Source organism: Pongo abelii, chromosome 5 (genome assembly GCF_028885655.2).
Source record: "Pongo abelii isolate AG06213 chromosome 5, NHGRI_mPonAbe1-v2.0_pri, whole genome shotgun sequence".
NCBI classification, from domain to species: domain Eukaryota; kingdom Metazoa; phylum Chordata; class Mammalia; order Primates; family Hominidae; genus Pongo; species Pongo abelii.
In genome coordinates this window covers 129,658,584-129,674,316 of record NC_071990.2, presented here as the reverse complement: position 1 = coordinate 129,674,316, position 15,733 = coordinate 129,658,584, and the positions used below count along the sequence as shown (strand labels likewise).

General features: G+C 35.7%; 1 protein-coding gene across 5 annotated transcripts in view; it reads left to right on the top strand.

Moving 5' to 3' along the window:
* The window catches only part of PTPRK (protein tyrosine phosphatase receptor type K), a 559,501-nt gene that overhangs the window by 300,374 nt on the left and 243,394 nt on the right, over positions 1-15,733 (top strand). For all 5 annotated transcript variants that reach the window (XM_054556726.2, XM_054556728.2, XM_024247798.3 and 2 more), the window contains 1 exon segment: positions 1,575-1,749. In XM_054556726.2, coding sequence (XP_054412701.1) covers positions 1,575-1,749 — 175 coding nt within the window.

Below are 15,733 nucleotides of genomic sequence, written 5' to 3'. Positions count from 1 at the left end.
TGGTGGTTCAAATGTGGAAACCTAGAAGTAGAATTGCTGGGTCCTGAGGTTTATGCATCCTCAACTTTACTAGATAGTAACAAATCATTTTCTAAAGTCACTCTAGCAGTTTACACTTCCAACAGGTATGTTATCATTTTTGTTTCCCATATGTAGCCCTATGAAATGATATTTCAAGTAGTATGAAAGATACCGGGGTAGTTAGAATTTCACCAACAAGAAATGAGGTTGTGGATCATGACCAGTTCTTTCTCAGGGTTGTGGGTTTTCTTTGTCCTTTTTGCTGTCTTTGACATATAGAAGTTTTAAAATTTAGATTGACAATCTCATTTCATGGTTGTTAGACATATACGTTTTCTCTTTTTTATACCCTATTCACTTTTGATTGAGTTATCTTTTTTCTAATTGCATATAGAAGATCTTTACATATTCTGGCTATTTATTCCTTGATGGGTATTTCCTTGACAAATGACTTATCACTATTTGTGACTTGTTTTTTCCCCTTTATATATGATGTCTTTGAACATATAGAGGTTATGAATTTTTTATAGTTGAATTTTTTTCAGTCACTTCCTATTAGTTTATGCTTATTACTCTTGTCTGGTATATGCTGATATCATAAATATGGCTTCCAATATTTCATTTTGAAATTTGACAGGTATGCTTTTAAAGTTTAGGCTCTTTTGACTAATTCTCTAAAATGTATAAATTGGCTGTCATTAATGCCAAAGAGAGAGTTGTTTGCAAAGAGTACAGATTTTGGTTTGACTAAATTATTCATCATTAGTTTATTATCATTCTGTGGCCAGCACATGCTACACATTTGGAATACAGAGATGCACAGGCAATGCTCTTACTCTTCTGGTGGGGACAAACATACTACAGCACAGGCAGTACAGCATAAGGGCTAAAAGAAGCTTGTATATATTACTCTGAGAGCATGGTGGCAATGAATCATTTACCTTGGACCCATTAACTCTCCTGTTAATTCATTTACTCTGGTGTAGTAGCAATTTATGGAGAACTGAGATTACTACCATAGTGTCAGCCCTACACCTTTTAGAGCAGGGGTCCCCAACCCCTGGGCTGCAAACTGGTACTGGTCTGTGGCCTGTCAGGAACAGGGCCACACAGCAGGAGGTGAGCAGTGGGTGAGCAAGCATTGCCACCTGAGCTCTGCCTCCTATCAGATCAGCTGTGGCATTAGATTCTCATAGGAGCGCGAACTCTACTGTGAACTGTGAATGCAAGGGATTTAGGCTGTGAACGCCTTGTGAGAATCTAATGCCCAATGATTTGAGGTGGAACAGTTTCATCCCGAAATCATCCCCTCATTGTTCCATAGAAAAATTGTCTTCCAGGAAACTGGTCCTTTGTGCCAAAAAGGTTGAGGACCACTGCTTTCGAGGATATCAGTATTTTCTTACATCCTTTTCCTGATTGAATGACAATGGAAAAAATTTGTGGATCTTTTGCAATAAGAATAATTTATCACAGATATTGCTTGCTAAGATGCTTTATAGATTTATGAAAAGGGTAAGAACCTGTTTTTAAAGATTGGTTTCTGTTTGCAGAGACGAAATGGAGAAGATATACCAGTAGCCCAGACTAAGAACATCAATCATAGAAGGTTTGCCGCTTCCTTCAGATTGCAAGAAGTGACAAAAACTGACCAGGATTTGTATCGCTGTGTAACTCAGTCAGAACGAGGTTCCGGTGTGTCCAATTTTGCTCAACTTATTGTGAGAGGTAAGGTAAAATTGTTTTCACTTCACGAAATTGCATGGCTTTATTAGAACAAAGGCAACTCTGTAGATATTTTGATTGATTTTTAAACCATAGTGTTTCCGATGTCAAGTCACTATAAAAATATATCATTATACAATTTCTGAGAATGTGTGAAGGTGAAATTAAGACTGTAGTTTGTAAAGTTTTTGAAGTTTCTAATAAGTGTTTGCCATTGAAAGAAATATATTTTATAATGCTCTAAGAAGAAATATATTTTATAATGCTCTAAGTGGACTAAATATATCAAATACCTTATTCCACATTGTCATCACCTCGTTTGTATTTTAACTTTAGATCTAGTTCTTCCTGTTTAAAACAGTTCTGCAGATACTACTTTTCTTCGAAGCATTGTGGCAATGAAGTCAAGGTCCAAGTTTCTATTTCCATGTAGTCCGACAAATTTTACTGGTATCAAAACCCAATAGTGAATTTTCACTGATGCATGTCTCTCATAGAATCTTAGAAAGTTAGAACTACGAAACAGTCCTCACTAATATTCTTGGATACTACAGTTACTAGAAGAATGTCAGGGATTATGACATATCAGTACATATTTGTAGTGAATACTGGAAAAATACAAGTGCAAAACACATATTACATTCATTTAAGATGTATAGAGTCCCTCTTATATTGTAAGCACTGTTTTAGGTTGTAGATATTAGAGATACGATTGTAAATGTAATACAATGTCCCTACCCACATGGAGCATCATATGGAGTTATGTTATGCAGACTATATAGACAGGTGTTAAAAACGTAGTATCAAGTCAGGATATGTGCTATGAAGGAAAAAGAGACACAAAACCATGGAAATTGATATTTTAGTTAAGGTGTTCTGGAAAGCCACTCTGAGAAGGTAACAACTGAGCTGAAAGCTTAAAAAAAATAATAGAGACTTCAGCCATATGAAAATCTAGAGGTAAAGCAGCTCCGTTGAGTAGGATATCAAGCATCAATCAATATTGACACAAATGAAAATAATCGTAACCTGTTTAAGTCTCTTCAAGGAGAAGTGTGAGAGACTTTAGCAAAAATATCTAAACTGGGGCTGAGACTGTAAACGTATCATGGAAGGCATTTGCAAGTGAGTTTTCTTTGAGTAAGGATCTGAAGGTTGAGAGAAAGTTGCCCGAGTAGGGGTATGGATGTAGGGTCAGGGGCAAGAGAAAGAAACACCAGCAAGCAGAGAGCACAGCACATGCCGAGGCCTACGGGCTGGAAGGAGAATATGAGATATGTCCATATTTTATAATGCTTGGCATCAAATATCTTTTACATATATTATTCAATATTGTCTTGTTTTTAATACTTTAACCTTTGATATTTTTAATGAAAAGAAATTTGAAATTCAGACTTTATGATAATTTACCCAGAGCAAATTAAATCTAACGATTGACAGCCAGAATAGAACCCAGTTTCTTGATTCTTAATGGTGAGCTCATTCTTTTCCACTACAGTTTTCCATCGCATTACCATTATTGGATGGTGCTATCAACCTCTTATAAACTTTAGTCTTGGAAGACTCTATGGCTCATTTTTTTAAAAAACTTTGTAGATTAAATATGACTATTTTCAGTGTAACTTCTCTGATGTCTCCGCATTCAGCTCGTATCACCTGCACAAGTTCATGAGATCACAGTTTCAATTAAGAAAATATGATAGTGTTTGACTTCCGTATTTAGGCAGAGAAACAATTTATCACATGTTCACACATGCATCTTTGTTAAGTCTCATTCCAGCATCTCTCTCACCTGAGCCTAATTTTGAAAGCCTGAAGGTGTCCTTGGGTAATCTTCAGGGTGATTAATGTGCTATGGATACAGGAATGTGGGTGTGCTATTGAATTATCATGCCCACTGGATCTTCTTTACCATATATGCATTCACAACTTGCAACCAGTGAAGGAGATGGTATATTAATAGTGTACCTAGAATGCTTTTGAATAACAATGATGTATAATACATAGTTATATATGTTCTATATAGTTATGTATACATTTTTTTCCAGAAAAGTCACTCTTGATGTATTTCTCAAAAGATTGTAGAAGACCTGTTGATGCTTTTATCCAGGTGGTCCCTTTATATGTATAGTTCCTTCTTTCATGCGAACATTTTCTGCCTGTTTATTTTAAAAGAGAATCATTTTGTCATTACTAGATCTCTTTTGTTTATCTTAATTGATAAGTAGATTTTATTATTTTATCAAAGCCTGGTTTTCTTTATCTGGAGACAACTACATTACAGTGCTGTTCCAGCAGTATTACTTGTTAAATTAATAATTATTTCAATAAAACTTATAAGAAAGAGGATCCTTAAATTTCATTGAAAAATTTGACCTTTTTTTTTTGAGACAGAATCTCACTCTGTCACCCAGGCTGGAATGTGGTGGCACAATCTTGGCTTACTGCCCCCTCTGCCTCCCGGGTTCAAGCGATTCTCATGCCTCAACCTCCCGAGTAGCTGAGACTACAGGTGCGTGCCACCGCACCCAGCTAATTTTTGTATTTTTAGTAGAGAGGGGGTTTCTCCATGTTGGCCAGACTGGTCTTGAACTCCTGACCTTGTGATCCATCCGTCTCAGCCTCCCAAAGTGCTGGGATTACAGGCATGAGCCACCGCTCCCAGCCTTATTTTTCCTTTTCTTAAAGAAAGTCCTGCCATAAATTTTGTGATTTTTATGTTGGAAAGGTTGAGTTGAAAGATGATGGCATTTTGAATTTGTTATCCAAAGTCTGCTATCATTTTAGAAATATATTTTGATAGTTTTGGCAATTTTATTTTTCTTTCAACACATTTTAGGTTGTTCTATATTTAATACTTACAGGTGATACTTTGCTTGCTGTTTTATTTGAAAACCAATACAGAGGAATAAGTTTTCTTGTTTGTAGAGATAACCACCAAATAAACATTACTAACCAAAAACATACCCTCGGGGGTCAGCTGTCCCGGTGTTGAAACAGTGCTGAGAATTAACTGTGCTGACAGGTCCTATCTCTCATTGGCACTTTTAAAGCTGACATCCTGTTACATGGATACAAAAGATGGTAATTTTAAAGGAAATTTTTGGGGCAGTGATATGAATAGTCTTTAATAAGAGCTGGCATGGTATTGCCTGTTGTCAAAGATGACCCAAGGGTAAGAGTTTATTAGTGCATTTTCTCTTAAACTGAAAGTGACAGGGCATGCTTAAGGCTTTTTTGTTGCTGTTTGTTACAAATGAAAATTTCACTGCAAAATTTTCATGCTGAAGAGTATTGATCTATGTTTTCCCACAGCCAGACAAATAAAAAAAAGTATGGAGAAACAGAATTTACTTTGCTATGACTTTAGCATTGCTTCCTGATCATTTTGAATAATGATAATGTATTCAGCTTATGGAGACCAATCTCTATTGACAAAGAAGTTTTTATAGAGATGAGAGGAAGAGCAGATATTTTTGCTCAGTGTTTTACAAAATTGAAGTGCAAAAAATTTGAAATGCAAGTTGAAGTAGTGTTTATAAGCTTCAAACTGAAAGCACCAAGCTTCAAACTGAAAGCGCCAACTTTGTAATCTAATTATGCTACAGATTATTTTGCCATTCCTCACCTCAGCTGTGATCTCCTCAGTCTGTTTCCATCTGTCTAAACCGAAGCCCCACTTACATCTCGAACCAGCTGACCTGAGTAAACTATAAAATTCTCTGATTCCTATACCTCACACTCAATTTCTATTCTAAATTGTTATATTTTTATATCTATCATTTTTACCTGTGAAACTACAATTACATTTTAAGTACTTCAGTTTGAAAGCAGTTTTTGGTTTATCATTGTTAATGGCTTGAGTTTTAAATTTTAGTGTCAATTACTAGTCATTATCAAAATGCTCTGGGCACAAAAGTATTTAGTTAATATTTTAGTCTGTTCCTAATGAACAATAGTGACCTCTAGCTATAAATGGGCGTTAGTATCAATCACTTTACCTAACCTTACTCAGGGTAGTTACCCAACCTTATTCAGAGTTGGTGTTTAACATCATAAATTCAGACAGATGTCATTACTTTCCATTGTAAGACAATATAAACTAGCTTATACATAAGAATACTAACTTTTGTGACTGGGTAGTACAGGATAGGCTTCAGGATTTGTTGATCAAGTCATTAAAGATCCACGTTCTTTCCAATTCTTCACTTTGTAGTCTATGATTTTGGCTTCTATCCTAAGCCACGCCCACCTCCTAGCCTTAGGAGAGAAATATGACTACATGCTTCCTTGGTCTTATCCAGTTAGGGATAAAGAGGGTAGTACCTACCACAACTATCAAAAATAATAATAATAATAATGCATCACTGGTTATTGGATAAACAACTAGTATGTCCAGTAGAGAGCTTTTGTACACCGGACTCCAGAGCATAAACAGTGTTACTCAGAGTTAGTTCTTTATTTTATTCAGATAAGATAGTAACTGAGGAAATAACTCAAGAGAAGGTACAACTTAATCTTGAAGGACATACAGTTTGGAATATGGTACTATTGGAAAAGGGTGTTACTATACTAAGTCAAGTAACAGTATGAGTCATAGGTAATCAGTAGGATCATAGCTTATTTGGTCAGTGATGAATTGTTCATGGAATCACTTGCTTTATGTCAGTTATTCACCATGCATATGAAGAAGGAAAGCATTCAAAACCTATTAGAACTTTTCAGATTCTGCTTTTACTATAATTGTAGTTTATGCCCTATCAGAGCCTGTCTTGTTCATCTTTGTTTGCTTCAGCACCTAGCACAATATTTACATGAAGAAATTCAGTACTTTTCTCAAAATCAACAAATAAAATTGCTTAGTTGAAATCAGAGGAGTGGGACTGACCCTGGCATATGTAGGGGATGAGCAATGAACCACATATTTCTTCTCACCTACAGATGGAGTCAAGTTTGCTGGCATAAAGGAAGTGATGATGACAATTGTAGTGTCTAAACCGACTCTTTCCTTTCTCAAGTGGACTATTAAGGGTGACTTTTCAGTTTAGTGTAAATATTTTTCACTTGAAAAATAATATTGATTTGACCAGTATTCTATTCCGGTACTCTAATCTTTTTGTACATAAAATTAAATCTGAATTTTTTTGGTGGTTTTATATAAGAAGCAAGGTCATTTGGGAAATGGAAAACACTTTATGAGTACTTTTGCTAGTTGGTGGCTAAAGGCCATGGAATTTCTAGCTTGAGACCTTTAGCAAGCTGTTTAATACCATGCAGTATTGATTTTTAACTAGTTTTCCTAGCACAGCTTTCAGGCCCATGAATTCACATAAAGATCTTTTTCGTAATGGTGACTTGAGATCCCTTTTCTTCTATTGTGAAAACTGGTCATCTTGACGGGAAGTTTGGAATTATCTTGGAGAATGTAATTTAAACAGCTATGTTTTCTAAAAACTGAAATATAATGAACATTTCAGAACACACTGAATCACATACTAATTTTATCCCCCAAACCCCTAAATATTTAAAAAAGCCCATGCAGCCAGTGGATACCAAGTGTGTCAAATTTGGAGGAGTCTCCAAATCTCTCATATTTAAAAATTTTACTTTGCTCCCCTTGAGTATGATAAAAGAAACATTTGGAGTCTTCTCTCATTCATATTACCTACTTGTAATTCAGGTGATTCAGTGTTCAAGATGTCTGGTACATATTTAAATTCTAAATGAGCAAAAGAGTGCTAGATGTTCTTATTTCAGATAGTATATTGTGGTGCAACCAGAAACTGGATACTCATTTGAATTGTTCATATAGTCCATTAAACATACATTTTCAAAGCTGAAAAGCATTCAAAAAAAAGTATCTATGTTTATTTAAGAGTAGTAGAAAAATTATGGCTTTTAAATCTAATATGAATATTGACTGGGACTTCATACAATTACTGAAACTCTACTTGATGCACTTCTGTACACCATTATGCCAAATACTTTTTTCTATTAATTTTCTCCTTTTCTGAGTTTACTTATAGCTACCCCATAAGGATGGTAAAGTGCAGCAGTTGTTTTTGTCAGAGTGATTTTTTTCATTTTATTTATTTTCTTTCAGTTTGTTTTTAAAATAAAAATTCGATGAGAGTTCTTTCCCTAAAGGTTTCTCAGTTTATTTTCCTAGGCAATTTGTGTGTTGAGTGGGTAGGGTACTGGTCACTGCTCTTTGAAGTAAATACTGGGGGTGTGCTTTTGATGAAGCTTTCGTCTTAAGAATTTGAAAAGGATCAAAGAGGAAGCAGAATCATTTGCATAGTTAATAATTATTTCTGCTGAACTCAAGGGAATTTTATTTCAGATTGTTGACAGTAGGCCTGTACACGTTTTCTAAGTTTCAATTTTCTTCTTTTGGAGTTTGTGATAAATGTAATTTGGACCCATTTCTGTCTACCAAGGGACTCCTATCTACTACATGGCCTGAGTGTCTTCGTAGTTTATATTCCCCTATCTGTTATTCATTTTTCTTTCTCTTACCCCAAACCAAAAATAAAGCAACAGTGTCCGTTTGAACTAAGATTTTTTAGTCTTCCTGGGTTTATTTGCAACTTCATTGAAAAATCAGCTAGCAGCATTTATTGAGTTCTTAATGAGGTAATAGGCAAGTGCATATTATGATGTTAAGTATTCAATAAAGACAAATGCCAAAGAAATTGCATACATAGTCTCAGTGCTTAAGAATCTCATAATTTAATTCTATAGGAAATGTAGAATTATCGAGTATCATGGCACAGAATTTTGACTTAGGTTTTGATTTTAAACTCTGTAAGAATAAAAAATGTTTCCTAACAAATAAAAAATAGTCTACCTATTTTCTAACTGCAATGAAATAACAACTATGTCATTGAAACCCCTTATTAAGCACTAATTTGGCTTAAAAAAGTTACACTAGGAGAGTCTTATAGAATGTTAATTGAACAGAAGCTCTATAGTTGACAAATTGGAATCAATCAGTGAGGGCAGGGAGATAAATCAGAGTGTTTAGTGGTATAATGAGTAAGGATGGCAATAGAAGTGTTGTAGTGGGACATTACTTCATTAGTTTGAGTTTTTGAGTCTCTCCCACTCTCCCCTCCACTTCATCTTCAAGAGAGTCATTAATAGCAGGGTTCTCTACCAGTATATGACTTACAGGTGAGTTTTTATGTTTAGCTTTGCAGTTAGCATAAATTATTTGCCACTTAAGCAGTACATCTTTTAAACAGCTAGCTAATATACATTCTGCTGACCAGTAAAGCATGATCAGGAACCTGACTGTTACTAAGAATACAAACATGGAAATATATACAAAACAAAAAAATGCATAAAATGTTATGTAGAAGCCTTACAAATAATGCAAATAATAATATGCAATTATTTATTAATGTGTCGATCAAAACCGGCTTGTTCAAAGTTTATGATAGTACCACAGAAATTGCTTGCTTTCTCATCTGGGTTAAGATAAATGATGTTTTCCCTCTTTCTAGGAAATAATTAAATCTGAGAAGAATTAAAACCAAGTATAAGGTCAACACAAATGAATACAGATAAATAATACTTTGTCACTCCTCAGCATAGATTCTGTTTTGTTCATGATTATTAATTTTTAGAAAAAGAGGGAAATATTGTAACATTTCAGTATTAAAAGTGAGAATTTGGGGATGGAGAGCTGGACAGAAATTAAATAATATGGCAGAAAATATGGCAGCTCTCCTCAAATATAAATATATAACAGTCTCTTCTTGTACAGGCTTTACTTTAGCTCTGATATTTGTTTTTAGAGAAATTATGGCCTATAGATGTGTTCTCATCTCTTACAAGGTATGTAAATACAGTGACTTTTACACTTTAGGATATTATTTATCCTAGTTATAGACATATAACTTTCTTTTGCTCTCCAGCTTCTGTTTTCTGAGCCCTAAACTGAGAAAATATTTTGTTGTTTTTCTTTGTTGTTGCTTGATTTGGAGTCATAGATTTAGCTATGATGACACAGAATCTGTCCTTGTATTAAACAACAAAACAACAAATGGGTTATTACTTGTACCTTCGTTAGGAAGAAATTTTACCCACCTGGTTATTTACGTATTGCTGATTGCCCCTGGATTTTCATTAGTCTTTTATACATATGGAGGTACCATGGCTACTCTCACGTTGCCATGCTACCTCCTCCAGCAGCTTCCCTTCACATTAAGGGGGGAAAAAATCACAGTCCTTTCCTGTTCTAAGTGACCTTAAATGAAATATCCCCTGACTGCCACTCCAAATTTGTTCTTTATCACTCACCTCCTTCCTTGATCCACAGCAGGCAAAGCCAGCTCTTCCGAGTATACTTCTGTCTCTGGGCTTTACACTTCCTGCTCTTTCCACCCTGGTGTGTTTTTTCTTGAATAGATGCATGCTTTTACATTCTTATTCCTTTCAGCTTTCTTCTCATTCCCCGCTCCCCCTCCCCCAAAATACCTAAAGGCCAAATGGCCATTATTTTCTAGTGCAGTAGAGAATACATTGATTTTGTTTTACCGTTTTGTTTTTTTTTTTCCCTCTGGAGTTATTTAGGTCAAAGTTTTTGAAAGATCTTTATGTAATGCCTACTATCAGTAAGTATATGCAGAACAAGACAATGGTCTCAAAGATTTTTGTGCTGTTGGAAATGCAGTGAATAGAAATCTGTATGTCTGAAATTTGTTTGTAATATGTATATAAATAGATTCCTTTATTCATATTTTATTGCATAGCCTTTGAGTGCCCCACACTTTTCTTTATTCTCACTGCCACTACTTGTCTCTGTCACCATCTTCTCTTTCGTGTACTTCTATAAAAAACCTACTTATTGATCTCCCTCCACGAGCGCTTACCTTCTCCAAGGCAGTCTTCACACACAAGCCAGAGTGACTGTATGACACAGTAAGTCAGAATGTGCTCCCCCTGGCACCGGCAGCTTCCTGTTCATGTGGTATAAATTCCAGCTGCCTCATCACAGCTCCAAGGCCCTGCTTGCTCCTAGGCTTTTAGATGGGCTCACCCCCTTCAGTCCTTCATAAGACTCTCCTTTGCTCACCAAACTCTAGCAACACTGGTTTTCTTTCACTTGTTTGAACATACCATGATCTCTCATGCCTTAGGGTCTTGGCTTTTTCTAATTGCCCTGCTCCTTCAAAATATAACTGCATTCATAACATCTGTCTCCTCCATGAGACTGATGTACTTGGGGACCCTTTCCTTTTGCTCACTCATGATTGGATCTCTGTAGCCAATACCATGATCAAAGTGTAGCAGGTCTCATCAAATATTGTCAAAAAACCAAAAATAGTGAGGTGTAAAGTACCATATGAATGACATGAATTTAATGTGTAGAATGAGGAGGGCAGCCTCATGGCTGCTTTTTAATGGTCAGGGGATGTGCTGAGGAGGATGAGAAGTTCCATCGGACTCTTGATGGGTGGGTAGCATTTGGATAGTGGAAGATAAGTAAAGGGCATTCTGGGCAGAGGGACTGGCACTGGAAAACATGTTCTTGTGGACTAGCAGTAAATATTGACTGTAACACAGTGTTTTCCACTGAAAACATCTGAGATGATCATGAAATTGTACTTTGAGGCCTTACTGTGGAACAATTTGAGTGCCAGACTAAGAAATATAAATGCATTGTGTTATTTAATTTGGGAACCTTTAGGAGTTTTGAAGTAGGTTACTTATATGTTATCTGTCTCAGAAAACCAGGATAGCCGATGTTGTGGAAAAGGGTGCGTTTTTAGGGAGTAAGTTAAGGGGGCTCTTACAATTTTAAAAACTTGAGATGATAAGTGATAAGTGTTCCTGGAGCCGGGGGTTATGGTAGAAAGAATGAGTCAAGGATGAGAGATTAGGCAGCAATGTTGTTAAAGCATTGTGGAATGACAGTAGGAGGAGAAGTCAAAGGAGACTTCCAGATTTTTATTTGGGATATTGGATAAAATGTGGTATTATGGTCAGAGATTTGGAAGCCTTGTAGAAGAACTCATTTGAGAGCATAGATGATAAGTGTAATTGTAAACTTTCAATTGGGGTGCTAGGAACATATCCAGTTTTAAAATCTTTAGGAATGTGGATAAGCCTTAAACTAATCATAGGGCATTAAGTAAAGACTCAATACATGATGAATTGAACAATAGGTGCTTAGTGCATAGAAATTATTTGTATTTCCTAAGCTTCCATTTCATAGCCTTTAGCCTATATTATTGGAATTTTTCATGTTGTTAAACTTTGGATGAAAGCAGAGGGTTTTTAACTAAATGGAAAATTTAGAAAGAGAAACCAGACAGTTAAATATGACGTCTTTTTTATTGCTGACATTATCTGCATATAAAAACACATGTAAGATATATCATGTGTAAATATTTCCCCCACTGCTTCATGTAGATTCCTGACTGTATTTGTGGTTGTCAGTTAAGTGGAAATCTTTTTCCTCTTCTTTGTAAAACTTTTTACTTCATAGAAATAAAGCAAACTCTCTACAGGCTTCTCTACTTTCTCTTCAGAATTTTGTTGCTCCTGATAATAATGCTCCTAGACCTTTTTCCTACATCAGTGTTTTAAAGGGTTGGGAGAGGGAATTTTTTTTTTTTTTTTTTTGAGGGGGTAGGACTTTTGGCTAACAGCATTTCTCATTCTCAAAGAATGTCATTCACTGTAGTGGGTGGTTTGAAAATATTTACTTAAGGGTAGATAAAGAGTTCCCACCTGACATAATCTTCCTGTGTTAAAATCCCCACTCAATTTGGCATTTCTGTGTACTGTGCAGGATTGCTAGAAAGCAGTTACCATGACCAGACTGGTTGATGCATGGTAATGATATAAAGCAGGGTGTTTGGAATTCAACATGGGTGGTAGAAATGCGAGATGTCAGAGAAGCCATATATTAAAGAGAATTTGAATTGGAAACTGAATCCCAATCTGCCACCGAGAACATTTTGATCATTTTCATTTATTAAACTTTTATAACAGCATTCAGATGGAGCTGAATTAAAACCTTTAGTCTTGGATAGTTTATGGGACACCAACCACTGTGTTACCGGTATCATTTTGAAGGTTCTCTTAGCATCAGTGAAAAGGGGAAAAAAGGGTGGGTAAGATACTTATTTTAAAAGGAAGTTTTCACTTATATTCTTGCATCTAACTTTAAATCCCTCTTTTGTTTGCATTATGTCACTGTTAAACATATTTTATAATTTCAACATATTAGATACCTTAAAGTTTTGAATTTTACTGTGAAACATTTTTGAAATTCTGATTAATAATTTTCAGATTGAAACACTGCTTTTGTATATATGGTACAGGCTATCTTTTCTTTTTGTGTATATCTGTACACTCAGAGGCATCTGTATCTGTCTTTGTCTATGCTTGTGCTGCTGATGTTTATAGATATTCAAATAGAAATACTAATGCAATTTTGAAGCCTAACTTGCATGTAAAAGAGTGCATTTTCCTACAACTATTGGAATTCTGTGTATCTGGTTTTTTAAAATCAACCATCAGCAATCATGGATAGTCTTTTCTGAACAGTAGCTCCATAGTAAAGAGAAATCAATCACTATTAGAGAAGCACTGTAGGTGAAAGGCACTATAGTTCACACTTGGTTTTGTAGCGGGGATAGGGTACTTAGCTGTGAATCAGGAATGATGCAAAAGATGGATGAGACAGAGTTCAAAGAGCAGTAATGTGAGAGTCCAGGACAATCATTTCAAGCTGTCTCAGCAGTAATGATGGATGGCTTGGTGGCAAGAAGTAATAATACCAGATGATGAAAGATGCATCTCAGCACCTTAAGCCTGAGCACACCATCTACCTGTTGGGGTTCTGGGGCATAATGATTCCTGATTTGCAACCAAAGGGTTTTGCTGCACTTAGCAACCCAGATTTTTGGCAGCTGTGAAGGAAGCAAGTAGCATATCAAACACTCCTGCACATTGTAAATTTAATTACCTCATATTTATGCATAGTAGTTGTTGACAGGAACTTGTAAGCTATGCTAATATGGAAGGTAATTTGTTACCTCTAGAAATCACTTTCCATGTGTCTTCTGATCATTATCATGAAACATGATAAATGATCTAGCCCATGAGGTATAAATGAAAATGAAATGGATAATTGGATTCTATGTCTACATTGTGGCTGGAATAGTCACAGCAATTATAATTGAATTTATCTCATAAAAATGAGTTGGAAATACATCAGTGACCTTTCATCATTTTGAGCCTATGGTATTATATGAAGCTACTTTTGAGATGATCACAAAAAATGTATCGTAATTCTTTTTAAAGAGTAATCTCTAACACTTAAATTTTCTATTTTCTTGCCTTATCTGCCTATATATTTTTAAGTATCTAGTTTATCTACAGCGAGTTTTAACAATTAATACTGATAATCCTTTTTTTATACTGAGAATAAAGTGTTTTGTTGTTACCAATGCCTTGACTGAATGGCTTAGGAACAGTGTAAGACACTCTGAATTTTTTTTTTTTTTTATGAACACCCTTTATTATTAGCAGCATGTATCTTTCTGCTGGGTGATGGAAGTGTGCCTTCTTGCTGAATGTGTGTGTTCTCTTTGATTCTTATAATATGTTTCTGATATACCAAAATAAAAGAGTTCGTTTTAAATATCACCAGACTTTTTTCTCTTTACCTTCTCTTTAAGTCACTTTAAATAATATTATTATAAACATAAAAACCCTATATATTCATTGATTTGATTAACATATTTGAGGATCACCTCGCTTTAATTATTGGGTTTATTGCCAATAAAATGACTAAGATACACACTCTTTAGGGGGTTATAGTGCCATATGTAACTATGGTAATATCTAGTTTTAAAATTATAACATAATTTCTTTTTTCTCCACCAGGCTCTTTTCATGAGGGTCCAAGTAGCAAATAAAGCTTCTGTTTATGTTTTTGTATTTCTAACTAAGAAAGTCTATTCTAGATTCAGTTACTAACTACTATATGGAAAATAAGAAGTTATCTGGAAATGTGACTTACCTTTGAATGAAATATGTCAATAAGTAGGGCATGTCCCTAGGGACATTTTTTCCCCCTCTTATTTTTTAACTTGAAATTTCTTTTTTTTTTTTTTTTTTCTGTGACACAGTCTTACTCTGTTGCCCGGGCTAGAGTGCAGTGGCACAATCTCGACTCACTGCAATGTCTGCCTCCCAGGTTCAAGCAACTCTCCTGCCTCCGCCTCTCAAGTAGCTGGGATTACAGGTGCTCCCCAATACTCCCGGCTAATTTTTGTGTATTTTTAATAGAGATGGGGTTTCGCCGTGTTGGCCATGGCTGGTCTCAAACTCCTTACCTCAGGTGATCCACCCGTCTTGGCCTCCCATAATGCTGCGATTACAGGTGTAAGCCATCACGCCTGGCCTTTGCTTGAAATTTCTTCACTTTCTTTCTTTTTTTTTTCAACTTTTAAGTTCAGGGGTACCTGTGCAGGATGTGCAGGTTTGTTACATACATAAATGTGTACCATGGTGGTTTGCTGCACAGACTGTCCCATCACCTAGGTATTAAGCCCAGACTCTGTCAGCTATTCTTCCTGATGCTCTCCCTCCCCCACATACCTCCATCCAACAGGCCCCAGTGTGTATTGTTCTCCTCCATGTATCCATGTGTTCTCATTATTCAGCTCTCACTTTTAAGTGAGGAATGTGGTGTTTGGTTTTCTGTTCTTGCATTAGCTTGCTGAGGATAATCGCTTCCAAATCTCTCCATGTCCCTGCAAAGGACATGATCCAATTCCTTTGTATGGTTGCGTAGTATTCCATGGTACATATGTACCACGTTTTCTTTATCCAGTGGGTCATTTATGGGCATCTAGGTTGATTGCATGTCTTTGCTATTGCGAATAGTGCTGCAATGAGTACACACATGCACATATCTTTATAAAAGAATGATTCCATTCTTTTGGGTATATACCCAGTA